Below are 26,718 nucleotides of genomic sequence, written 5' to 3' on the forward strand. Positions count from 1 at the left end.
TCTGACTGGCTGAGTGGTGTGCAGCCTACTCTAGATGGGGTCACACTCCTTCTGAAGGAGCAGGTTCCTAGTTTGGGGGTTCTACTGGATCCATTGCCGTCACTTGAGGCACAGGTGGCCTTAGTGGTACAGAGTGGTTTCCATCAGCTTAAGCAGGTGGCCCATCTGCAATCCTATCTGGACAGGGATAACCTGGCAACAGTAATCTATGCTCTGGTAACCTCAAGGTTGGATTATTGTAGTGTGCTTGATGTGGGGCTACCTTTGAAAATGATTCTGAAGCTTCAGTTAGTGCAGAATGTGGGCTGCCCAATTGTTGATGGATTCAGGGTGAACTGATCATATAACACCAATCCTGTTCCGGTTACACTGACTGCCTGTATGCTTCCGAGCCCAATTCAAAGTGCTGGTTTTGGACCCCAATATCTTCTGGAATGCCTTTCCTGACATGAACCTACCTAGACTCTTAGATCCTCTTAGATCTTCTGAGGCCCTTCCCCAGGTCCCTCCTCTGAGGGAGGCTTGGAGGGTAGTAAAGAGTAACAGCGCCTTTTCAGCTGTGGCTCCCCATCTGTGGAATATGATCCCCAGTGAGGTCCACCTGGTGCTTTCATTGATATCTTTTTGACGCCAGATAAAAACATACCTTTTCTCAGGCATTTGGGTTGATGATGTTATTAGTAAGCTGCCAAAGCTTCCTGTGGCTGTATTGGGGTATTGTTGTTTTGTTATTTTGTTTTTATAGCATGGTTTTTGTTTGTTTGTTTGTTTTTGACATAGTTGTAAATTACTTGGAGACCTTTGGGTGTCAAGCAAATAATATTAATAAATAATACTAATAATACACATTTTTCAAGTCTTTTTTTTCAAGTTTCGCTAGTACGAAACAAACCCACACTTACAATGCAATCCTGTGCGTGTCTATTCAGAAGTAAGGTACATCAAGTTCAGTAGGACTTACTCCAGCCAGGCACAGCAGTCCTAACTCCAGACCATTGTGCTGGAGGATGTTAGGATGTGGCGGAGCTTTGATTTTTCCAGTTCCACTCATCTTCACCAGTGGGGAACCTCTGCTACTGCAGAGATCTTCATTACACCCATGAAAGATATGGGCAGTGGAAGCTACCACCAGCATTGTCCCCCCAAATGAAACATGGATCCACTGGATCCTAAGTTGGTCCAGCTACTAGGGATGTGTCCGATTCAGACTTTTCTGCTATGCCAGCCTGGAGCAGGCACAGGCACAATTACGCATCTTTCATATATCTGCATATTTTCATAACAATATAAGAGGTGACATTTATAATCATAATATAATCTGTAAGGGCCCTATTCACAAATGTAGCAATATGAATAAAACAACTGTGTGGCAGGGCAGTGGGATCATGTTCAACTGCCTCTCTTCTAGCTTGGCCTTGCCCCCCATATGCTGACATAATGTCTTAATAGTTGTGTATTCATTCATTCAAATGAGTGTATGCCAGATAAATGTGATCTAACTCTTCCCTCATTTGGAGGATTAATGCAGAGTAAAACATTGAGATTTTTGTCTGAGGTGTTTGAAAAAGCATTTACACCATATTGGACATCTACCTTCACACTTATTCTGTGCTAATATTTTTAATATGCAGTGAAATATCAAAATGTGGTAAATAATAATACCTTCTAAATGTTCAAAGCACTTAATATGTCTTTCTTACAACAACCATTAAGGCAGGGGTGGAGAACTGGATCTGGCCAGCAGGCTGAATCCCTCACTCTCACACATATCCCTGACCAATGTTGGTAGGTGAGCAGGGCTGCCCAATATCAGTTACCTGATGTCTGGTGATGGACATCTGTCAGAGTAAATCACTGTAACTGCTGGTCAGCGTTTACAGCAACCTCCTTTGAAGACATGCTTTCAGCACCAAACAGCTGACCAGCATTGAGAGTGTGCCTTCAAAGGGGCTTGCTGTAACAGGTGATTGGAGGCTGTTGTGTAGATAGACATTTCAATCTAGGGAAGTTATGAACTAATTATAAACCTCTCAATCTTACTAAACATATTGTAATTAGATAACTCCTAGGATAATGTTTCTAGGTTAACGGTGCTGCCATAATCTGAACAGATTTCTGCATTATGCTTCAGTTAATTATATTTATTTTGAAGTCTGGTAGAATCCTAATGGTATTCTAAACATATTACATAGAGGATTTAGTAATTAAGAGAGAGGATTTCATTTTCAAAAGAGCAGGCACATACCAAGTACCTGTGTATATACAGAAATGGTGCAATTGCACAAATGTCTTCCTGGCCATTTGCCTGTGTCCACATATTAGTTTCATTTATACCTTAAAGCCAGTGAATTTGATATAAGATATACTTAGACACTTTTTGTTATCAAAGTGATCCTGTCCTATCACTCATGGATGAAGTACAACCAGGCATTATTATCTTTAGCATAGATTTTCCCCTTCAAATTCTATATTTCAAGTTTAGATTTGAACTTGAAATGTAGAATTGTATAGTGAGCATGCACAGCAACTTTTATTCTGTCATCTCCATTTCCAAAGTATATATTGCATTGCAATATACTTTGTGTCGTCTTGTCTTAGCTATTTAAACTTCAAATTGACAATTATGTCATAAATGTGCACATTGTGTTTCACTGTGATCTCTCAATCTTCAAGTCAGATTTCACATTGCATTATCTTTCTTGGTCCCTTTGAAAATGGTATGGGGTTCTTCTGAGGTTCATCAATGAAACATGTTATCCCATTGTATGCTGTACTAAATCTATCTTTGTCCCCTCAGCAGAAGCTAAGGTGGTTTTCATTCTTAAAATATAAAATATTGTCCTGTACTTGCATACCAACTTTTATTCTACATCTCAGTCTTCAAAGGAGACATTACACTGTACTGCCTTAAAGCTTTCCTATCCCCCTTTAAAAATTGGTGTGATGTTTGAGCTGCTGTTTGTGCCCTGAACATGTATCACAATTTCATTATATTTCGATGTTCAAGAGAACATTGCAAGCAAACAAATGGAATGTTGCATGGCTCATTAAACCCAAAGGCCTCACTTTGCATAGCTAATGTACAAAATGCTACTATGCTTTGTCTGAAATAGTTTTAATTTGTATTCCTTCATTTCATCACTTCCAGCATCAAAAAAGAAAAACAGTGATCCATTCTGCTACCTCCCACCACATATGTTGGATAGTTGCATACATTTCACTAACTTGCAAAGAAACATCATTTCTTTCTTGTCCTACTTTTAAATATATTGAAGTCTTTGGCAACATGTTAATCACACCTTATATTTATCAGATACAGCTTTGAAAACTACCCTATTGACCCAAGTATGATAATACGAAACAAGGGGGCTGGATGGGATACATATTCCTACCTGCCCTGCATACTGTATGAAGATGCATTGCTACCTACAAGTGTAACTGGGGTTTGTCATGTCTGGGTGTGCATTTGTATTGCATTTACACATATGGTTCCCCACAATGCAAGTATAACACAGTGATGCAGGTATGACATGTTTAAGTTCTACATGATGCCACTGAATGGGGTCATCTGGAGTTTCATAATGGGTTGTCATCAGTATGCTGATGACACATAACTTTGCTTCTCCTTTACAGCTCAAGCAGGTATGGTGGTGGATGTTCTGGATCCGTGTCTAGCCCCAGTAATGGACTGAATCAACACCAACAAATTGAAGCTCAATTCAGATATGATTGAGACACTTTTAGTTGGTGGGTCCTCTGTCTAGAAGAGTTACACTCCCCTTGAAGGTGCAAGCATGCAGCTTGGGTGTCCTGTAAGATTTAATACTGTTGTTGCAGGCACAAGTGGCCTTCTACCAAATTTGGCTGATAGCCCAGATGCGTCCCTGTCTGGATGGGGATGGCCTGGCTTTTGTTGTCTGTGCTCTGATAACCCCCAGATTAGACTACAACACATTGTACATGGGTCTGCCTTTGAAAACTGTTCAGAAACTATAGATAGTGCAGAATATGGCAGCAATATTGTTAATTGTGACAAGAAGTCACAGATTTATAAAACCGGATTACCAGATGATGCTGGAGGACATTTCAGCATCAGGTGGGACCTGCCAATGTCTGTGCTTAAAACACCAGCCCTCTTAGAGGACAATTATGGTGATATTAGGGCTAGAAAACTTAACTCCCCCAAAACTATGTGATCCCCAGACCCACATTCAGCGTTAATGGGAAGAGGAGGAACAACAGGGAAATAATGAAGGAATATGTCCCAATAATATGGAGAAACTGATTGGTTCCCAATCAAAAAGGGTGTGAGACAGGGGTGTATTTCATCACCCTATCTGTTTAATCTGTATATAGAACATATCATAGAGAAAGCAGAATTGTACCAAGATGAAGGTGTGAAAATTGGAGGAAGAAATAGCAATAATTTAAAATATGCTGACGATGCCATACTACTAGCAGAAACCAGTAATGATTTGAAATGAATTCTGTTGCAAGTTAATGAGGAAAGCACAAAACCAAGACTACAACTGAAGATCAAGAAGACTAAAGTAATGACAACAGAAGATTTATGTAACTTCAAAGTTGACAACAAGGACATTGAACTCATCAAGGATTATCAATAACTTGGCACATTCATTAACCAAAATGGAGACAATAGTCAAGAAATCAGAAGAAGGCTAGGACTGGGGAGGGCAGCTTTGAGAGAACTAGAAAAGGCCTGAAATGCAAAGATGTATCACTGAACACCAAAGTCAGGATCATTCAGACCATGGTATTCCCGATCTCTATGTATGGATGTGAAAGTTGGACAGTGAAAAAAGTGGGTAAGAGAAAAGCAACTCATTTGAAATGGAGGAGAGCTTTGTGGATACCATGGATCACGAAAAAGACAAATAATTGGGTGTTAGAATAAATTAAACCAGAACTGTCACTAAAAGCTAAAATGATGAAACTGAGGTTATCATACTTTGGACACATCATGAGAAGACATGATTCACTAGAAAGGACAATAATCCTGGGAAAAACAGAAGGGAGTAGAAAAAGAGGAAGGCCAAAGAAGAGATTGATTGATTCCATAAAGAAAGCCACAGACCTGAACTTACAAGATCTGAACAGGGTGGTTTATAACAGATGCTATTGGAGGTCGCTGATTCATAGGGTCGCCGTAAGTTGTAATCTACTTGAAGGCACATAACAATTTCCAGGAGAAAAAATAATTAAAATGGAGACCGAAGGTGAAGAAAAACTAACTAAATGAATGAAAGGGATAAGGCAAAGTGAGAAAGTCTGACACCATAGACAAAAATTGATCAAAATTGACAAACTCCTAAGAGTAGTTGTCAGACCCAACCCACTGTCCTTAGGCAGAAGCAGTCTGGAGTGCAGGATATAAATAAACATCTATATAACAGTTTTGTGCATCAGCAGTTTCAGAGAACAAGTTGTCATAGGCTCAAATGGAGGGCCCTGTCAGTGCTGTGAGAATCTAGTTCAAATTCTAGTTTGGGAACTAGTAAACCACCTGTGGATATTTAAGGGCAACCCCTTTCATGAAAGAAGAACCTTCCAACAGGTACCGTACACCTGATTTGTATTGGCCTTCCTGGATGATAGTAATATATCAAGGAGACTCCAGAAAAAAACTTTGTGTCAGCCAGAGCCTTTCAGCCTCAAGACTGTCTGGTGGAAGAGGTCCAGCCGAGGATGTACAACTGTGCCTTATATCCTCCTGGACTGGAAGTCTCTACTGGTCTTGCACTGAAAGATTTATGAGATCCTTGGCCAGTATAAAGGAACAAGGATCACCTCAGCCTTCAACTATTATATCTTCTGGATTGTGTGCTGATCCAAGGAAAAAGTGGGAATGCATACAGCAGACCCCAAGGCCACTCCACTTCCCAACTATCTGGACCAGCAATATCAGACATGGGAAGTGGGAAATTAACTGCTGAAGCTGAGTATGGGATTTGTGAAGAGGTCTACCATAAGCCAGCCAAAGCAATGAGCAGTCTGACAGAAGACCCAGGGATTCAGATGTGACTCTGATTCCCTGATCACTGTCCTGCTTAGTTAGTCCACCATTGGATTACTCCAGCAAGATGTTCAGTCCTCAGAGAGAGAGAAGGTAACACTCTGCCCACCTGAATAGTCTGTTGGCTTTAGATATTAAGGCCTGTGACCAAGACCCTCCCTGTTTATTCCACAAGACTTCAGTGATGTGTTGCCCATATGGATAAGATGATAGGCATTCTGAACATCCAAAGCCAACCACCTAAGGCACACAGCCCACAACTCCAGGCAGTTGATGCTTCACTTGGTCTCCCTCTCGCTCCATATCCCCTGAATGACCTTTTGGTTGAAATTAATATCCCAGACATATAGCTGGGATCTGTGGTCATGACTAGTCTCTGTGGCTCCTCCAGGCTCACTCCATGAAGCGGCAAGGGGCCAGCCACCACTGCACTTCTTCAATTGGTCTGGAAAGTCACCTGAATCCTTGTCTTCACTGCATTTGTGATCCTGGTAGGGAAGGAGAAGCTGCTGAAGGGATCCTGAATGGAACTGTGACCACCAAACCAAGTATTAAAACTAACTAACTAAATAAGTCATGGCATGAGACCACCATGCCCTGCAGCTGAGCCAAGGTAATGAAAGTTCAATAAATTGGATGATGTTACCTGAGACATCAGCTAGGTTGCCTTGTGCACTCTGTCTGGAGTCAGACACAGATGGAAGAGCTGTGTATCAATCTGCACATCCAAGTGTGTTGTTGACTGCAAATGGCATCAATGAACTCTAGTCCCAATTCACAACAAAACAAAGGTCCAGACAGCACTGACTAGTTTGCATGTCCTGGAGACACCTATTGCTGGAAGGTGCCCTAGTGTATTGTCCAGTTAAGAATGGACACAAATGCACCATCAATGCCACTAGTACCTTGATGAAGACTCTTGGCTCTGATGAGAGGCTGAAGGGCAGCACCTGGCACTGGAAGTGGGACTTGTGGTAACAAAACCTCAGACACCTGTGATAGAAAGACTTGTTCGGGATGTGCAGATGAGCCTTCAATCTGATTTTTATGTGTATGTGTGTGTGTGTGTGTGTGTGTGTGTGTTTATAAATAAATTTACACAAAATACAAATTCAAATTATTCCATACAGGAGATGGGGAGGGTAAGACAAATTCTGTTCAATTAGTATATTTATCAATTCATCAAATACAGTACCTTGCAAAAGTAATCAGACCCCTGACTGATGCTCTCATATTACTAAATTACAAATGGTACATTATAATTTTGTTTTGTATGATATTTTATTTTGAAACACTGAAACTCAAAATCAGTTATTGTAAGGTAGCATTGCTTTTATTTGGGAAATGTTAGTAAGAAACAAAAAACTGAAACATGTTGCTTGCATAAATATTCAACCCCTGTGCTGTTGAAGCTCCCAGTTTACACAGATGAAACAAATTGCCCTATCGAGGACACAATTGCCTTACCTTTGGCCTCCACCTGTGAACTGTTAAAGTTGCTGTCACACTGTCAGGATAAAAACCCCACTGTTGAAGGATCATTGGTCAGGCTGTGGATCTGAAGGAAAATGAAGACCAATATATGAGTAATATAAGAGCATTCATCAGGGGTCTGATTACTTTTGCAAGGCACTGTAAATACATAAATTTTCCACAGGTAGCCTGCCATCAGTTTGGGCTTTACTGCCATCTAGCGTCCGAAGGCAAGAATGCACTCGAGTTAAAACCTGGGCCTCGGGCCCCTCCCACTCCATTCCATTCTTGCCTTCGTCCGAAGAACTTGGATTTCTTACAGCATAGCTAAGTGTCTCTTTTTTCTGATATTTGCTGTCCCTTTGTATTTTCCCCCTCCTCCCCCCTTTTTGGTTTTGGGAGTGTGTGGGATTTTTGTGTTTGTTTTTTCCCTTTCGGGAGCTTTTTGCTTACTTTTTACTTCTTACTTTTTACTTTCATTTTTGGTTACCCTCTTTTCAGGACCCAACAGCTCTTTTTCTCTGGTTGGGCTACTTCTCCTGGCCTCCGGGTCTGTTAAGTGGCGTTTTTTGCTCCCTCCTCGCCGTCGCGGTTCCTCCGGTGGCGTGTACCCACGCGGAGGCTGTTTACTCGGCCCTAGCCGGCAGCGTTCTCTTCCGGCGGCCAGTTAACCCTTGCAGGGAGTTTTTCCTAGGAGGTCTGGTTCCCAGTCCTCCATTTGTTGTTTGCCTTTTGCCTTTTTGTTTCTTGCTTATTTCTTTCTTCATTTTACAGCTGTTTTTTCTCTCCAGAGTTTTTTATAACGTTGCAACTCCTGCTACAGCGGAGAGCCCTACATTTTGAGTGAGCTGTGTTTTTTATGATACCACACCTTTCCCATTGTGTGTGTGTATCCATTTAAGTGCACCCAAATTTGTTACACGCAATTTCTTCTGTGATACTGAGTCTCTTTGTGCACATTGGCTGTACCGCACCTTCCCCATTGTGTGCGTGTATTTAGCCTTGGCCCACGCTGCATTTTGTCAAAGGCAATCTTTTCTGGCAGTGTTTTGTAGCGGTCTTGCACCTTCCCCATTGTGTGCGTGTACTTAGCTTGTGGCCAATATTGCAGCCTAACTTATCTTTTGTGGCTCCCTGAATCAGGGCGATATTCTCCTGTGGGATTGTTCCCATTTCCCCCATTTTTGCAGTGCCATAGTGAACAAGTCCTTTTCTCTTGGCACCTGGTGCTCCATTGCACAGCCTACCTCTCATCGCCTCACAGCATACGAGTGTTACCGCACCTTCCCCATCGTGTGCGTGTAGCTAGACTCCACCATGGCAGACCAGCAGCCGCAGGGGGTGCAATCCGCGGGGCCAAGTCACCAGTGCATCGCCTTACCTCAGCACAAGCCTGCTAAGCACAAACACTCCAAGGTCTTAGCCAAGACTAAGCATTTATCTGACCATGGTGCTTCCAAGAGGGCCCGTTATGTTTCAACTCCGCCTTTAGAGAAGCCTGCACAGGATACAGTACCTACACTCTTTCAATCCCCCTCTGGGTCGTCAGAGGATGAATTTGAAGGCTTCCCTAGTCAGACTCCACGTTCCGATGTTCCTCTGCTTCCTCCAACTTCTCCACTACTGTCTTCTCTGCCTACACAAGAGCATTCTGTGCCCTCTGCTCCTCCTTCAGGGCTACAGTTGACTCCGGAATTTCTGTTACAGCTGCGAGAGGTACTAGGGTGTCTCTCCCATGCACGTCAACAGGGATACTATGATGATGTCCCTCCCTCCTCTCCTAATCCATTCGATGTTTCTAGGGGCAGACTTGGCCGCAACCCTCCAGAGATGCATGAATACTTACCTTTCCTGCAGGCTGATCCTGATGAGTGGAGTGGAGAATCTGATCCAGATGAAGACTTCTCCTACCGCCTCTTCGATTTGGCTGATTATCCCCCACTCTCACGCAGGGTAATGGACACCCTTGGCATTCAACCTGCTCAAACGCAACCTTCCACCCCCCCAGTTAAGGGTGCTAGAGTTGTAAAGTCTCCCAGATCTGTGGATCATTTTATCCCTGTGCCAGATCCCATTAACAAACTGGCCAGGGAAGAATGGGCCCGTCCCTTGCGCCCACGTCGCTTCTCTCCGTTGGCCAACAAGCTGTACCCATTGGCCCCGGAATTTGTCTTTCCTGAACGTCCCTGGGGTGGACCAGCCAATCTCCGATCTCGTTTCTCGATCCCTCCTTCCTAAAGAGGGAGAATTGCAGCTCAAAGACCCATCCGACAGGCGGCTTGACTTCGTACTTCGCAAAAACCATGAGGCATCTGCCTACTCCATCCGAGCCTCCGCTGCCGCCTCCATCTTCTCACGCGCATCCATGATGTGGCTCGATGACCTGTTGGACGATCCTAATCCTGACCCAGCCAAGTAGCATAAAAGCCTACTCAAATTGCATAAGGCTGCTGCCTTTGTGGCTGATGCCACTTTGGATGCGACCCACCAAGGAGCACGAACCCCTGCTGCCGAGATAGTTGCTAGACGAACCCTATGGCTACGACATTGGGATGCCGACACGGCTGCCAGAACTAACCTGTCCATGGCACCATACGCTGGCTCTATGCTTTTTGGTGACGATGCTCTGAAAGCAGTCCTGGTTGACCCCAAGGACAATCGCAAACCTACCTTGGCCACAGTCAGAAGGGATGACCGCAGACCTTTTTGGCGATTTACTCCCTACCGTTCCTTCCAGCCCTTTCGTGGGGCGCGGCCTGGTGGGCGGGGATGAGACACCAGGTCCACAGACTTTCACCCCTCCAGGGCACCCTGGCCTAGACAACGTTTCCAGGGCAGATTCCAATATCAAAGAAGGCAAGCCTCCTCCTCATCTTATGGCAGGGGAGCCCGTCTGCGTCTGCAGTTCTGACGCCATCCCCATAGGCGGCAGACTGTCCTTTTATGCAAGTTCCTGGCTGGCCCTGACGCACGTCTCCTGGGTCAGGGTCATCTTCACCCAGGGTTATAATATAGAATTTTGGCGGAACCCCCCGGACAGAATCTGCCCCTTCCCCGTCTCCAAGTCACGCAGGATAGTTATGCAGGATGTCCTACGTCATCTACTCAGCATCACCGCTGTAGAGCCAGTACCACCATGCGAAAGGTTCCAAGGCGTCTACTCCGTTCTCTTCGCAGTCCCCAAGCGAGACTCTTCTTGGAGGGCGTTCTTAGACCTCAAGTTTGTCAACTGCTTCGTCAAGTACCGCCGCTTCAAGATGGAGTCCCTGGCCTCAATTGTGGAAGCTCTGCAACAAGGGGACTTCCTAGCATCCATCGACTTGAAGGACGCCTACTTACACATCCCAATCTGCCCGGCTCACAGACGTTTCCTCAGATTTTCCCTTGGCCAACACCACTTCCAGTACCGCGCCATGCCATTCGGCCTTACATTGGCTTCTTGGGTCTTTACCAAGGTGATGGCCACCATGGTAGCCTTCCTCCGCCTACAGGGGGTTCATATTTACCCCTACCTGGACGACCTTCTCCTCCGAGCGTGCTCCCCGGACCTGGCCTAAAGACAGCTCCAGTTCACTCTGGATGCCCTCTCTTCTCACGGCTGGCTGGTCAATGTCGGGAAGAGTCATCTTCAGCCAACCCAGCGCCTCCTGCACCTAGGAGCCATACTGGACACGTCTCTAGCCATGATCTTCCTGTCGCCAGACCGTATTGCCTCCATCACAGCCATGGCGACCTCTCTGGCTCATCGCTCAAGGGCAGATGTCATGCTCCTGGCACAGATGCTCGGGACACTGTTCTCCACCATTCACATTGTGCCGTGGGCCCGACATCACATGAGACCTTTACAATGGGCCCTCCTACCCTTTCAGGTGGACATTGCCAAGTCCCATCACCGTGTGATCCTGCTGGTACCCTCTCTGCGGGCATCATTCCGCTGGTGGACAGTAACGGCACACCTCACCAAGGGTACGCCCTTCAGGGAGCCTGTCAGGGTCATCATCACAACAGATGCCAGCCTATCAGGCTGGGGAGCACACTGCAATGCCAGCTTTGTCCAGGGAGTGTGGTCCCCAGCAGACCTCACTCACAACATAAACTGGTTGGAGCTCAGGGCAGTTCATCTTGCCCTTCGACATTTCCAGCCACTGTTCTCCCTGCAGCATGTGCTGATCCGAACAGACGTTTGTGTAAAATCTCATCTCAACAGGCGGGGGGGACCAGGTCCAGAGCTCTTCAGGCAGAGGCGGCCCAAATCTTCGACTGGGCCAAAAAACACCTACTATCCATACGGGCGGAACATCTCAGCGGGCTGCTAAACGTCACCACTGATTGGCTCAGCAGACAGCATGTACACCCGGGAGAGTGGAAGCTTCATCCGGCAGTGTTCAACCTGCTCCAGCTCCGGTTCAGTGCTCTCTCAGTGGATCTCTTTGTGTCACGCCACAACTGCCAGCTGCCAGCTGCCTCGCTTCTTCTCGAGATACCTAGAGCCGATGGCGGAAGCTGTGGATACATTGAGGGCAACTTGGCCAGGCGGCCTTCTGTATGCCTTCCCCCCGATCTCCTTACTTGGCAAGACACTGATGAAGCTCCAGCACGAGGGGGCTCGGCTTCTCCTGATAGCCCCGTATTGGCCTCGCCACCCTTGGTTCTCGGATCTTCTCTCTCTCTCAGTCGCGGATCCCTGGACCCTCCCTGTCAGGCCGGACCTTCTTGCTCAGGGACCACTTTGGCATCCGGACCCGGCCTGGCTGAATCTGACAGCCTGGCTTTTGAATGGCGGCAGCTGACCGCTGCGGGACTTCCCCAGGGAGTAGTGGATACTATTCTAGCATCACGAAGACTGTCGACAAATCGTGTTTATCGGAGTACGTGGCGCGCATTTTCAAAATGGTGCACTTCTAAGGGCTTCCAAGCTTCTCAAGCCACTGTACAGCACGTTTTCCAGTTCTTATACAGAGGCCTGCTTAGGGGACTACGGCCGAACACCCTGTGTCGCCACGCTTCCACCATCTCTTCAATTTTATCTGTCTCCTCATCGACCGCCCCCTTGGGCGCTCACCCACTCATCAAACGCTTTTTAAGAGGAGCCGCCCGCCTTTCACCAGCCGTGCACCACTATTTTCCTTCCTGGAGCCTCTCAAAGGTACTGCATGCCTTACAGCTCCCTCCATTTGAACCTCTTGCCTCAGTGCCTCTCAGACTGTTATCCTTCAAAGTCTTGTTCCTCGTTGCCATTACATCCGCGAGACGGATCTCCGAACTACACGCCTTGTCTTCGACTCGTCCTCTCTGCATTTTTCATAAGGATTCCATGGTCTTGAGACCAGACCCATCCTTCTGCCCCAAGGTCAACTCCTTATTCCACTGTAGCCAGGACATTGTGCTTCCGTCGTTCTGCCCGAAGCCGGTACATCCCCTGGAAAAGGCCTGGCATTCGCTGGATGTTTGGAGAGCCCTCAAACTTTATCTTTCTCGCACCCAGGACATTAGGCAGACAGAATCTCTTTTCGTATCCTTTCACCCTAGGACCTTAGGAAAAAAGGTCTCCAAATCCACATTGTCCTGCTGGCTGCGGGCCTGCATTGCCTTGGCTTATCAGTCCCTTAACCTTCCCGTGCCAGCTAACATCACGGCCCATTCCACCAGATCAGCGGCCACTTCGGCTGCATTTGTATCCAATGCACCCCTTGCAGACATATGTAGAGCTACAGTTTGGTCTACCGCTAATTCTTCTGTGGAGCATTACAAGATCGACCAATATGCTTCTGCTGACGCCTCCTTCGGGAGACGTGTCCTCCAGCATGTCATTTCTGAATAGTAACTGTGTAGTCCCTCCCGACTAGGGGGCTGCTTTGGTGCATCCCAAACTGATGGCAGGCTACCTGTGGAAAATGGTCCATTGGACTCACCTGAAGGGTGATTTTCACAGGTACGCCTGCCATCACGTTCCTCCCTTGTGGGGGTCTCTGGTTGCTTCGTTCCTCCTTTATAGTATATTTGATATAAGTTGTTGTGTCTTGCTGTGTTTCCCTCGGTTAAAACCTCTCCGCTTAGGTTGTATGCTCTCTGTTCTCCATGTTTCCATGCCTTTTCTCTGTTTTTTCCTTGCTGTTTGGGCCTGCGGCCTCTGTTCCTTTCAGATATGCCACTTCGGACTCATCGCGAATGAAATGGAGTGGGAGGGGCCCGAGGCCCAGGTTTTAACTCGAGTGCATTCTTGCCTTCGGATGCTAGATGGCAGTAAAGCCCAATCTGATGGCAGGCATACCTGTGAAAATCACCCTTCAGGTGAGTCCAATGGACCATTCTTCTCTGTCCATGGGGAAATACCATTCTGCTAGTTCCTGATTAACATTATAATCTATCAGTAACAAATTCATGATTTATTTCGCTTTTACAGGTTCTAATTTTACCATACCGGGCTATATATCTATGGGGGTGGCCCTCCTTCCCTGAAATCACCGGTGAACTCAATAAACGTAGACCACGTTATGGAAAATCTGTCTCTTTATTTATCCTCTCATTACTGTAACCTTATAAATCTTCCAATATTTGCCAGGCGCTTTGGTACCACTGATTTAGATCAGATTCCGTGAATTCCTTCCAGTGGTGTGCAATAGTGGATCAGGCTGCACTAAGCAAGTGAGAGATAAGGATCTTTGATGTCAGATCTTTCAGTTGGCCTGAAAAAATATTCAATAGAGCAAGTCCCACATCTGGCTGAATTGACTGGTGGGTAATTCTGGAAATTTCTTGAAAGACCTTTACCCAAAAGTCATATACATGTTTACAATCCCACCATGTGTGTTGGTAGGTGCCTATCACTCGGCAACCCTTCCAACACATGGAGGAGCTGCCTGGGTTCATAAATGAGATTAACCATTGGGTTAGGTCACATCCATGTAGAAGCTTTAGTGACACTTCCCTAGTATGGGCAGAAATTGATTTATATAGTACTCTGTCCCACAATACTTGCCACTCTTCTTCAGTCTGTAATTGGGCCTTCTCTTCCCACCAAACCCATAAAGACGTGCTATTTCCATAGTCTGCCTCTACCAAGAACCTATATAATGAGGCAATCATTCCTTTAGAATCAATTCATCTACCAATATATACTTCTCGAATCTTGTGAGTAACCTCATTGCTTGTTTTCAAATCATGGGTCTGGTGAGTAAGGAGCCCAACTGAAAACCAAACAAACATGAAACTGCATGTCCCAGGTGAGCTGCTGTCTTCTCCGTGGAGAACAGCCCATCAGATGGAAATGTTGCCACCTGGCATCAGTAGGCAGGTATCATTTGTTTTTTGAGGTAGTAGCAAATCTCGTGAGATCCCAGACCATTCCTGCCTCCTGTGTCTAGGTGGATTGTTCCTTCACTTGCTCCTATATAGCTTCACTTTTCAGTCCTCTAAACCTTATTTTTTGCTACTGCTGTGTCTTTTTTCTTGACCTTTGTCAGTGTCTTCCTATTCTGTCAATGGGTTCACTTCCCTCAGGGGAGCCATTTTCCCCTTGGTATATTGGTGTATCTTTTATTAACCATTCTGCATTTGTTGATCTGTTTTTCCTGTATCTGAGTTCCCTACAATTCCCCCCCCCATTGTTGGGTTTCTCCCAAAGTTGTCCACCTTTGCGCGGCAGCGCCATTTTGTTAACTGTGTTTTTGAGTGGAAGCATGGTGGTGCCTTTTTTTAGTTAACCTTGTCTCATGGTTTGTGTTTTCAATGCACTTTTTTTACTTTTTTACTCACCACATGTTCAGATGCACATGTCACCAAATTATTCCAAGCTACACAGGAAGTGGATTCAAATGTGAAAGACCAACCCAAATTGTGTTTGCATTTTGACCAATTTGTAGGGCGGTACAATATCTCAGAGAGGAGGTCAGGTCTCCTGCTCCCCTAGTGCATTCACTATAGCTGCCCAATTTCCTTGCATTTTAAAGTTTGATAAAAAATATCTGTGGACTATAGGCACGTTCTTAAACCTCAAGGTTTTTTTCCTATTAGCAAATTTCTTTGTTTTTTGATCCGGGAGATAAGAAATGAGATCCTGTGCAAGTTTGCTGGGAATGGATTGATCATTTGCATGCTTATTGAGTTCAATGGGATTACTCCCCTGCAATCTTTCTTAGGATAGGTGAAACTGACCACAGTTGATGGGGAGGGGGGAGGGGTAGGGGAGGAGGAAGGGAAGGGAGAGGAGAGGAGAGGAAGGGGAGCAGGCAGGAGGGGGAGGGGAGAAGGGCAGGTTTAATCATTTGCATATTTGTGTTCATTGGGATTTACTTCCATGCAATCATGCTTAGGATAGGTAAAGCTGACCATCGGAGGAAGAAGGGTGGGCTGGAGTGGGGAGGGGAGAAGGAAGAGGGGAGGGGAGGAAGAAGAGAGGAGGTATGGAGAGGAGAGGGGAAAGGCAGGTCTGATCATTTGCATGCTTATTGAGTTCAATAGGCTTTACTCTCATGCAATCATGGATAGGATAAGTGAAACTGACCATGGGGGAGGGGAGGACGGGAGGAGAGGGAAGCTAAGGGAGAGGGGAGGGTTGAAGGAAAAGGGAGGTGATGGTAGGGAGGAGGAGAGGAGGGCAGGTTTTATCATTTGCATACTTTTTGAGTTCAGTGGGATTTACTCCTGTGCAATCATGCTTAAGATAGGTAAAACTGACCATGGAGATGGGGGAGAGGAGGGGGGGAGGAGGAGGTAGAAGGAGCGGATTCGAATGGAATGGGGGAGGGGGAGGGGGCAAAGGAAGGGGGAGGGGAGGGACTGGCAGGTTTGATCATTTGCATGCTTTTTGAGTTCAGTGGGATTTAGTCCAGTGTAATCATGCTTGGGATAAACTGACCTGGGGGAGGGGCAAGGAAGGTGGGAGAGGGAAGGAGGGGGGAGAAGGGCAGGAAGGGAAGGAGGAGGGAGGAAGGGGGAGGGGAGGAGACTTGCGTGAGTAGGAACTGGGCAGAGGGGAAGCCCCTTTCCTTTCCAAAAGGAAAACATTGTGAACAGTATCATTGCTTTTCAGAGTTTCCTCCACCTTTTTATTCTACAGCAGGCACATGTAGCCTCCCACCCAAATTTAAACCAAACCTGTTCCTGGTCACATCCACACCAGACCTTTATTTCACTTTAGACAGTCATGGCTTCTCCCAAAGAATCCTGGTAAGTGTAATTAGTGAAGAGTGCTGAGAGTTGCTAAAAGATGCCCTGTTCCCCTCACAGACCTTCAATTAGAGGGGCCACACAGAGACTTTCTGCTTGGACACATCCCAGAAGTTAGGAATGCCCTCCAGCATTATCTGATAAAAGTGAAAACTTATCTTACTGTTAATTTGAAGATGAAGATGGAGGACATTCTGCTTCTCTCCATTCTTAGAGGACTGGGTTTTTTAAAGGGCTTCTGCCAGTGTTTCACGTATGATTGCCCCTCATGTTGTTTCTTAAAGGAGAGTCATCCCTCCACTTCACAATGACATTCAATATCATTGGGAGGTGCTACCTTGTCAGGAACTGCTGGATGTGTGTATCTCCCCCTTGTGGTGAACCACTGAACTGTAGGTGGCAACTTTCTCAGGGAAGTACTTTCAGGCCATGAACTGACTCCACCCATCTAGGCTGGCCATTAGATGTTCCACGGTAGGCAGGAGTTTAAAGGACTTCCTGCTCCAGTTGAGCCATGCTTGACCAACATGATCATCTTGAATTCTGCCATACTCCTGTATCTTTGGCTGTTCTTCAGTCCTAACTTCTGGCTTGCTTCCCATTTCTCTCTCTTCATTTGTCCTTAAATTTTGACTTGTTCCTCAGTCTTAACTACTGGCTTGCCCATGTTTCTGGTTTCTCTTTCTCACTCACCTCTGCTGTCCAGGCTCCAGCACTGACCTGTAGCTGGTGGATGAATCAGAAGAAATTGAGGGTGTCCCCCTTAACACAAGTCTTCACGGTTTTTTGTTCACACTAGGATGCCATTGGATCCAAGCCTCTGAACCCAGGAATGAATGAAAACTCTGTTGATTTTTTTTTTACTATTATTATTCCATTACTAATGTGACAATGGGACTACACCCAGATTGTCTGCTAAAACTCCCTCAGTGTAGCAACATTAGAAGACAGGTTTAGATTCATACAATTTAAATCTAAAACTTTTCTAACAAAAAGAAAAAATGTTGAAGATATTTTTAAAAGACCTACATATTTATTTTGTTTCTGAAAGAGCCCAGGGTTATTTTGTAAGTAGACTGGTTTGTCTTTTTGTGTATAGCATAGGTTGCTTGTGATAGGTTTCAAGCTGGGTGGGATTAAAATTCATCACACGTAGTTGTCGTTAGGACTCACATCTGGATGGCAGTGCAGCAGCATATTGTTGAAAGGAAATAGTCTTAGCCATTTTGATCGATAATAATGGAGTCTGAGAAAACACTGGAGGCATGAATAAGATTCCATTAATAACAAAAGAGGGAGAAAGGGATGTCTAGTGCAGTTCATTTAATGCAGAACTCTCCAGAGACTGAAGAGGGGGATTATGCTTGCTGCCCTTCATATTCGACACAGGTGCAGAAAATGCTGATTGGATGACTGGCATCTCCATAGCAAGAATGCTTATACTCATGAATAAGAGTCTAATTATATCTTAATGATCTCTACTGCAAATAGGAAAACAAAATCTTCGCCTCTGCAAATTGTTACCTTAGTGTAGCTGCAAGACTGGAGAAATTTAAATGATCCTTCTCTAATCTCAGGGTGATGCATTGTGAAAAATTAGGGCTGTTTATAGTCAAAAATTAAATGGCTGTAAAAGCTTATTTCAGTAGATAGTGGAAGAACCATAATAAAATAATTTTATAAAAACAGAAGTGAGAGCATGCTTAATGGAACATGATTAGATTTAATTTTCATGCTATCACAATCATTAAGGTGCATTATCCTTCTTTACACCTAATTTAGGCTCTTTGTCAGAGTCTCATGGAGTTACTTTTTCATGAGGCACTGAAACATTTTGTATTAGGATATAAAATGGCTAATAATGCAATATTGATATGTCCTTTTGGAAGCATGGTTGCCAGTCTTAAATTGAAACATCCTTAAGTACAATCATCTGATTATATAAACAAGTGTTTATAGGGGAAATAAATTCCATGGAATAACATTAATGCTTATGTGAAGGCTTCAGGTGGTGTTTGTTTGTTAATTAGATTTATATCCCACCCTTCCTCCCAGGGTTTTGTTTCATTAATGGAGATGTCAGTCACCAGTACACTTTTTCTCTCAAACTGGATCTGGTTTGCTGTGCTTCCAAAGTAATCAAGGCAAATATTATTGCTTGCTCTCTCCTCAGCAACAGCCATTTACTTGCATTGATTCTTTACTTGTTTAACTGATTTGTAATAGCTGATGAGTGTACAACATTAAAAAGAGAAAGCTTTTCCAATTTATATGATCCATGTTGCATTTAACTCCATCTCCTCTGGTTTCAGCCAGATGTTCTTGTTAAGTTGTCCATGTGAGATTTTAACATGGTTTTATGTTTTCTGTGTTTATTTATTATTTGATTTATATCCTGCCCTTCCTCCCTGCAGGAGCCCAGGTGTCAAATAAGCTTGCTACCTCATGTGCCATTGTTTTCATCTTATTTGAGGATCAGATCCTTCCCAGATGATGTGTCTGTAGTTAAATATTTCCATTATTGATCAATTATATAATTACTTTAGATGAAAAGTAACCATCTTTTCCCAGTATTAATTTGTATCCTAAAACAATACAGGTTTGGAATGCAAACAGTTAATTGGCCTTATACTTTGCTTCTTGATAGACAGAAAAATCCAAGCTACATAGAGCTATAACCTGAACAGAGCAAACCTACCATTCATTACAGTGAAGCAATGGACACATCCAATCCATATTATTGTGGGCAGGATGTGAGTTGTACTGTTGCTGTGAGCTATGCTTAGTTTAGAAAAGAGTGGGGAGGCATTACAGAGATTTATAAAAGTATGCCTTGTTTGGAAGAGGAGAGTATCTCCCCCCTTTCCCATAACTCTAGAACTTGGATTCACCCAATGAAAGTAATTGGCAGAACAGATAAAATAAAATACTTATTTAGTGTTAATCCTACTCAAAGGAGATGCATTGAAATTAATGAACATGTCTAACTTAGGTCTATTAATTTCACTGGGTCCACTCTGAGTAAAAATTAATTGCATACAACCCTTTGAGCCAGGAAGGATGCCAAATCACTGCTTCTCTAAGTTACTGTACAAAGTTTAAATTCTGGTTCTGGGGAAGAGCAGAGCTACCGAGAGGGAGAGATCACTATCTACTCCTATCACCTCCCACAGACGCTGTCTGTCCCCCACTGCCACCGTGGATAACACCCGACACACTTGTAACAAGAGGTTACTAAGTGCAGCTAAGTGCCAGAGCATCATCCAGGCACACCGAGGAAGGGTGTCTGCCTATAAAACAGCTTGAAGACACCAAAGGAAGCTGAAGGGTGAGCTACCGGGAGGGAGAGGAGAGCACTGTCATTGACTCTTATCGCCCCCCTCATGGATGCTGTCTGTCCCTCACTGCTGCCGCGGACAACACCCCCTTCCACTTGGAACAAGAGGGGAGGCCTGGCTGCTAAGCACCAGAGCATCATCCAGCCATGGTGAGGATGGGCATCTGACTATAAAACAGCTTGCAGGCATGGGGGCGTGGTGTCCCTGGCTTGGCTGTGGTGGAGGGGCACAACCAGAGGGGCTTGCCACTTCAGCAAGAATTAAGGCTACGAGGGAAATCTGTGTAAATGTAGTAATAAGGAATAAAGAAATTGGAACAGATTAAAGCAGTCAGCTTAGTGGGCTGTAAAGCACCAAGGGCGAAGATAGAAGGACAGTTGTGTGCAGAATTAAAAGTCCACATATAAAAACTATCTAGATTAAATGTGTGTTATTGTTACTGAAATGTGAGTAATCAAAGTACAGATAGAGATGATATTGAAAAAACAAAGCGCAAGAGAAAATACTATCAAGTTTAATGGACTGTTTAACTCAGTGATTTATTAAATATTTATTTAATTAATATAATGAATTGCTAAAAACTGATTGGAATCTGGATTATGACTATAGGGAGCTATAATAGTGAATAAAAACACAATTTTGGAATGAATAATAACAATAGCTTTTTTCTTTCCCTTAAATATTGTTATTATGATTATCTTGTTTTTACCCCCAGTTTGAAAAAAGAGTTGAATTTATAATTTGTGATTGTAAAAAGGCTGAATAGCTGGAGAGGTGGGAAGGAATAATTTTAGGGTAAAAGAATATGCTAGATACTTAAATCAAGGGACTATAATAATTTGGTTGTTTCATATATATTATGTTTATTTACAAACCTAATAAAGAAATCTAACTGAGTGCAGTTGCAAGAGGGGCAAATGAAAACAACAGAATTTGGGGGGAAATGGGGTCAAATAAAAACATACGGAGGCAAGAGACAAGATAGAAGGAGATAGAGGAAGAGTCCCCATGGGATAAAATACAACATACATTGTTGAAAGAGATAAAAATAATACAGGAAAAAACTCAAGGACAATTGGACAATGATAAAAAGATTGAAGTGTGTGTTGCTGATCAAGAAAATAAGTCAATAGGCAACTTGGATAAAAGCTTGGAACAGAGAGATTTAAATACCCAAAGAAAACTGGGAATGATTGTGGAAAAAATAATATTGGAAAAGTAGGGGCAGAACTGGAGAATGGAATAGTAAATAATACTAAAAGAATTGATAATATGGAAGGATCACCAGCAAAATTTAAGAATTTATTGAGAAATGAAAGCAAAAAATAGAAATTGAATTAGAGCTAAATCAAAACTGGAAGAAACGTCACAGGAGTTAAGAAAAAGCCATTTTAGAACTTAAAGGCCTGCCAGAAGGCATAGAAAAAGGGAACTTGGTAGCTTTTCTTGAAGAACATATCTATTATATACAGCTCAACGGTACTGAATCAACTTTTCAAATAGGAAATAAAAACATGTCAAGTCCATCTTTTTCAAGAACAGTAACTTATCCAAGAGATGTTTTGATTAAATTTATTAGTTTGAGAGTAAAAGAAGCAATAACCTATAGATATTGTCACAGGGGAAATTCTTTATAAAGGAAAATCAGATAGAGATGTTAGAAGATGGTCATCCAGAAGTTCTGAACAAAAGAAAGGATTTGGGACTTCTTACATTATTATTTCGGGCAAAAAGATAAAATGTAAGTGGGGAATTCCCTTTAAACTTTTAATTACAATGATTATTGAATGGATAATGGTTATAACAGTTGAAGAAGCAATAACATTAAAAGAACAGATAAAAGGAAATTCCGAACAAGGAAGTGAAAGCAGGAAAACATGTGTAATAGATATATAAAAGATAAAGGATTAATTGTATTGTCATATAGCACAAGAAATAACAGCAGAGAAACTAAGAAGGTGAACGAGAAAGATGAGAACAATCAGAAAGAAATGGGAGAACTTCCAAGTATAGCTCACTAGGCAGAGTTTAAACTAAGGAAGATAAAAGCTAGATAGCTTTGTTTATTTTGTTATTTTGTTTTAGCTGAAACGTTTTGTTAATACAATAAAAACCTCTGTTTGGTTAATCACAATTACGTTCATATGAACGTAATTGTGATTAACCAAACAGAGGTTTTTATTGTATTAACAAAACGTTTCAGCTTCTGCCTTCATCAGCTGCTAACATACAAATGTTGTTACCAAGGTGGCAGTTCTAGAGCTTTGAGGATGGAATGCTCAAAGGGGCTTCATTTGCAGAAGCTAAGTGATGCTGGCACTGTCCTCCAGGTTCAGGCCATGAGGTGTCAATGTGTCCAGAGAGTAAATCCAAAAGTTCTCCCTTTTAGTCAATGCTGCTGGATCTGCTGGCATCTCTATCGCTGTAACGGAAAAGTCCAACAGGCTGTGACCCTCGATGTTAAAATGCTTTGCAACTGGTTGCTCCACTTTTTTTTCTCAAGATTGCCGACTTGTGGTTCCTGAAGTGCGTGCGTAGGTCAGTTGTGGTCTTTCCTACATATTGGATATGACATCCTGGTCTTTTGCACTCGATGATGTAAACTATATTGCAGGACCTGCAGGTGATGTTCTGTTTGATGTAATATGTCCTGCCTGTCCTAGTGCTTGTAAAAGTGGCTGTCTCCCTGAGGTACACACAGGTGATACAGCATTTGGAGTGACAAGGATGAGACCCTGGATTGGTGATAGGTGGCTTAAGCACAGCTTTCACCAACAGTCTGCGCAAATTAGAAGGCTGTGCTTAAGCCATCTGTCACCAATCCTGGGTTTCATCTTTGTCACTCCAAATGCTGTATCACCTGTGTGTGACCATATCACCATTGGTCTGCTGTTCGCCATGATTAATGCTTTTCCAGGCCAGTTGAAACCAGTTGCTACCATACACTACATTCTTCTATTGTGAGTGGGCTTTCAAGCATACCCAGTACTTTCTGTTATCATTGTTCCTGATCGTCCAGGCTAACCCAGGTACACCTGGAGATATTACAACATAATAAATAATCTTTATTGCATGCTTAGCCATGGGCCATGTGCAAGAATACATGTTAAAACATACAAACATACATTGATACGTATCATCTTACAATTTACATTTCTTTGGGTGACTCATTCATGGGGGAGACACTCTTAACATAGGAATCTCTCATTTTTTGTGCTGCCATGGCAAAATTGGCAACCGCTAGTGATACATAATTACATTCATCCAATAAAAGCATTATAATCTTTTCCCTATCTGAATAAGGTATTAAAAGGTTTAAAAAAGTGGATAAAAATTTCCGCCTAGGATTGTCATACAGTGGGCAATGGAGTATGTAGTGTGTAATGTCCTCTATTGCCATGCATCCAAAGATGCATAGACGTTGAGCCACTGGTATGCCTCGATATCTGCCTTCCAAATAGGCCGATGACATAACTTGAAAGCGCAGAGCTGTAAAGGCTCTTCTAATGTGGGCTCTGTCAAGTGAGTCTAAATAATTTGCTAACGTCTGATTAAGTTTAATATGAGGGTACCATGTTGAAAACCGGGCCATCACAATTGAGGCTCGGTCCTGGGCTGCATCACATTCATAAATCCAATTGCGGAGAGCCATTTTGCTTAAGTCTAACAGTTTATCTAATGTAAGGTCGTATTTTATGAGTACTGATTGATATTCCTTCGCCCAACCTCCCTTCGCCATTTGTACCTGCCAACATTTCTTAGTCATAGATGTATTATTCATATTAAGAATTCGAAGCCAGTATCGTAGGTATGCCATATCTATACGTGCCCTTACTGAGGGGAGTCCCAGTTCAGCTCTCATGTGGGCAGCCGGAGTGCCCGGGGGGAGGCCTAACACTATCCTCATAAAGGCGTTCTGGGTGGGCTCCAAGGTGGATCTAGCGGCTGGGCCCCATAGTTCTGCGCCGTATAGTATCTTAGCTAGGATTTTAGCCTTTAATATTTTAATCATAGGGGGAATCAATTGGCCCCCTCGCGTGTAAAAAAACTTTTTGGCTATACCTAGGGTGCGTGCGCCTGCTGTGGTCACTGCTTTTAACTGTGGGGTCCTGGAATGGTTATTTGGCAGCAATATGCCGAGATATTTATAGGAATTAACCTGTTCTATTGGGACCCCTTTTAGTGACCAGGAATTCTTTGCTTTCATATGTTTTCCACTCACCATGACCTTTGATTTAGAATGGTTTATCTTAAGTTTCTGGGACTGACAATACTCTTCCAATTTATGTAGCATTCTTTTAAGGCCTATTTTGGTTTGAGAACATAAAACCACGTCATCAGCGTATAGGAGGATGGAGATTTTTTCTATTCCAATAGAGGGTGGGAAGAAGGAGGGAGATGATAATGCATCCACTATGTCATTTATAAAAAAAATTGAACAAAAATGGAGCTAATAGGCACCCCTGCTTTACTCCTCTGAATACGGGGATTTTCGTTGACAAGATGCCTTTGATCCCTTGTCGAACTTGGATGACGTTAGATTGGTAAAGGGCCCTGATCAACCATAGCAATCTTTGGTCTATGTTAGTACGGGCCAATTTTTGCCAAAGCAGCTCTCTATCTATTGTATCAAAAGCCGCCGAGAAATCTATAAAGGTGATGTATAAAGATGAAGAGGCTTTTGAACTGGTATTTTTTAATAGATGTTGTAATATAAATGCTTGGTCGATAGTGCACTTTTTGGGTCTAAAGCCAGCTTGTGCATCGTGTATTATTGTTTCAGTCTCATCCCAGTCCATTAATTTATTTAACAGAAATCGGCTGTACAGCTTTAAAGATACATTTAGGAGGCTTATAGGACTGTAATTTGCTGGATTTGCAGGATTATCTTTTTTAAAAATTGGTACCACGATGCTGGTTAACCAGCCCTGCGGAATATTTCCCGTGTTGTTTATGTGCGTGAATAGAGAAGCTAGGAGGGGTTCCCACCAGGACAAATTTTGGGTAAAAAATTCAGGGGGAAGCATGTCCTCTCCTGGAGCTTTCCCAGCTTTCAGAGATAATATCAGTGTCCCAATATCGTGTGTTGTAACTGGGGGCCAAGGTGGTAGATCATCCAACTCTTCTATATTAACTACCGATTTATAGGTAGATTGATTACCAAAGATCGTACTAAAATACATCACCCATTCTTTTTCCATTATAGGGGGATGGATGTGTGATTTACTGGGTTCAGAGTCCCCTGCAGAAGTCGCCAAAATTCTGACTCAGTGCCCATTCGGGCTGCTTTATCTAGCGCCTTCCAATTTGCTTGATATAGAGATTGTTTTTTTTATTTTAGTAACCTTTTATAATCTCTTCTCATTATTAATAATTGCTGGAAAATATCTGGGTGGTTTTTGGCACGGAATAATTTAATTTGCTTAATCAGGAGTTTCTTAGCAGACCTACATTCTTTGTCAAACCATGACTTAGGTTGAAGGGGAAGTACAGCCACTGTTAGATCTGAGATCCGGGGGCTAAGTTCGGTTATTATGGCTTCGTATGCCTTTAGACTAATCTGTGGGTCTGCTATGGCCATTTGTCGTAGATGAGTAAGTGTATTGGTTGACAATAAGCAATGCGCCTTAGTCCCTATCTCTTGAGACCATTTTAACCGTTTACGGCCATACCCAGAGTCCAGATGGAGGGCTTTTGATGAGCCAGTCTTATTTTTTAGAGAAGTCCTTAAAATTAGTTTTAAAGGGAGATGGTCACTTTCTGGTCTGGCGAGTATGTTAAGTTCTTTTACTCTTTTTGTCATCAAAGGGGAGCTTAGGAAATAATCAACTAAGCTAGCCCCTGCCCTTGCATGGTATGTGTAAGTTCCTTCCGAACGATGTATCGGAGAGCCGTTTAAACATGTCAGTTGGAATTTTTGTATTAGCTGAAAAAGTATTTGGCCGTATTTGTTGATTATGTTATCCATTGTAGATCTTTTTAAGAGGGGGGGTCCCCAAGGAACTCATCGAGGGGGGCTTCCCCTTTGGGGTAGTTAGGGCCCAACCTGGCGTTAAAGTCTCCTCCAAGGAGAAGCTCAAAGGATGGATATCTCTCTTGAAGGGTTTCCAGAAATATATCTAAAGCCGGCCAAGGGGGTTCTTGTTGAATGGAATTTGCCGGGGGAATGTAAACGTTAACACATATGACTGGTGGGAAGCCAGGAATCCTCAAACCCAATGCCAGCAAAACATACGGAGTCTGTATCTTAAGGTCTACTACCTGACAGATTAAATGGGAGGCGATCAGTATAACCAATCCCCCTCGCCCTCGTCCCCTGGATGCCGATTTAATCGCTGGCTTTGCCCAGGTTTTATAGCCCCTAATTTCAAGTGTCTCATCAGAGACCAACCACGTTTCTTGTAGCAAGATGACGTCAAATTGTTGTAAAAATTGTATAAATGTCACGTCCGCCATCTTATTTTTCCATCCAGCTATATTCCATGATAGTATGGAGAGAGGCGATTCCTTTGCCGGGACTCTTAATGTATTTGATCTTTTACGATGTCTTGGGTTACACTTTGGGTCGTTTGGGCTGGCTGAAATTGATGACCGTCGTCATTGATATGGGGTAATAATGTTTACTTCTGGGTAGAGTGTGCTGACGTTTGATGTAATCCGAAGGGTCTGTTTCATGTTTCTTGTTTTACACGTTGGAATACTATT

At 43.5% G+C, this 26,718-nt stretch overlaps 1 protein-coding gene across 9 annotated transcripts in view; it reads left to right on the plus strand.

Moving 5' to 3' along the window:
• Nucleotides 1-26,718, plus strand: part of ULK4 (unc-51 like kinase 4) — a 447,010-nt gene that overhangs the window by 205,463 nt on the left and 214,829 nt on the right. The window contains exon 32 of one of the 9 annotated variants that reach the window (XM_061587600.1): nucleotides 19,849-19,900. The exons of the other annotated variants lie outside the window; for them this stretch is intronic. Within the exon in view, the coding sequence (XP_061443584.1) occupies nucleotides 19,849-19,881 (33 nt within the window). The 3' untranslated portion in view covers nucleotides 19,882-19,900. Of the gene's footprint in view, nucleotides 1-19,848; nucleotides 19,901-26,718 lie in introns of those variants that run through there. 9 annotated transcript variants of the gene reach the window in all.

Source organism: Rhineura floridana, chromosome 10 (genome assembly GCF_030035675.1).
Source record: "Rhineura floridana isolate rRhiFlo1 chromosome 10, rRhiFlo1.hap2, whole genome shotgun sequence".
In the NCBI taxonomy this organism is placed as follows: domain Eukaryota; kingdom Metazoa; phylum Chordata; class Lepidosauria; order Squamata; family Rhineuridae; genus Rhineura; species Rhineura floridana.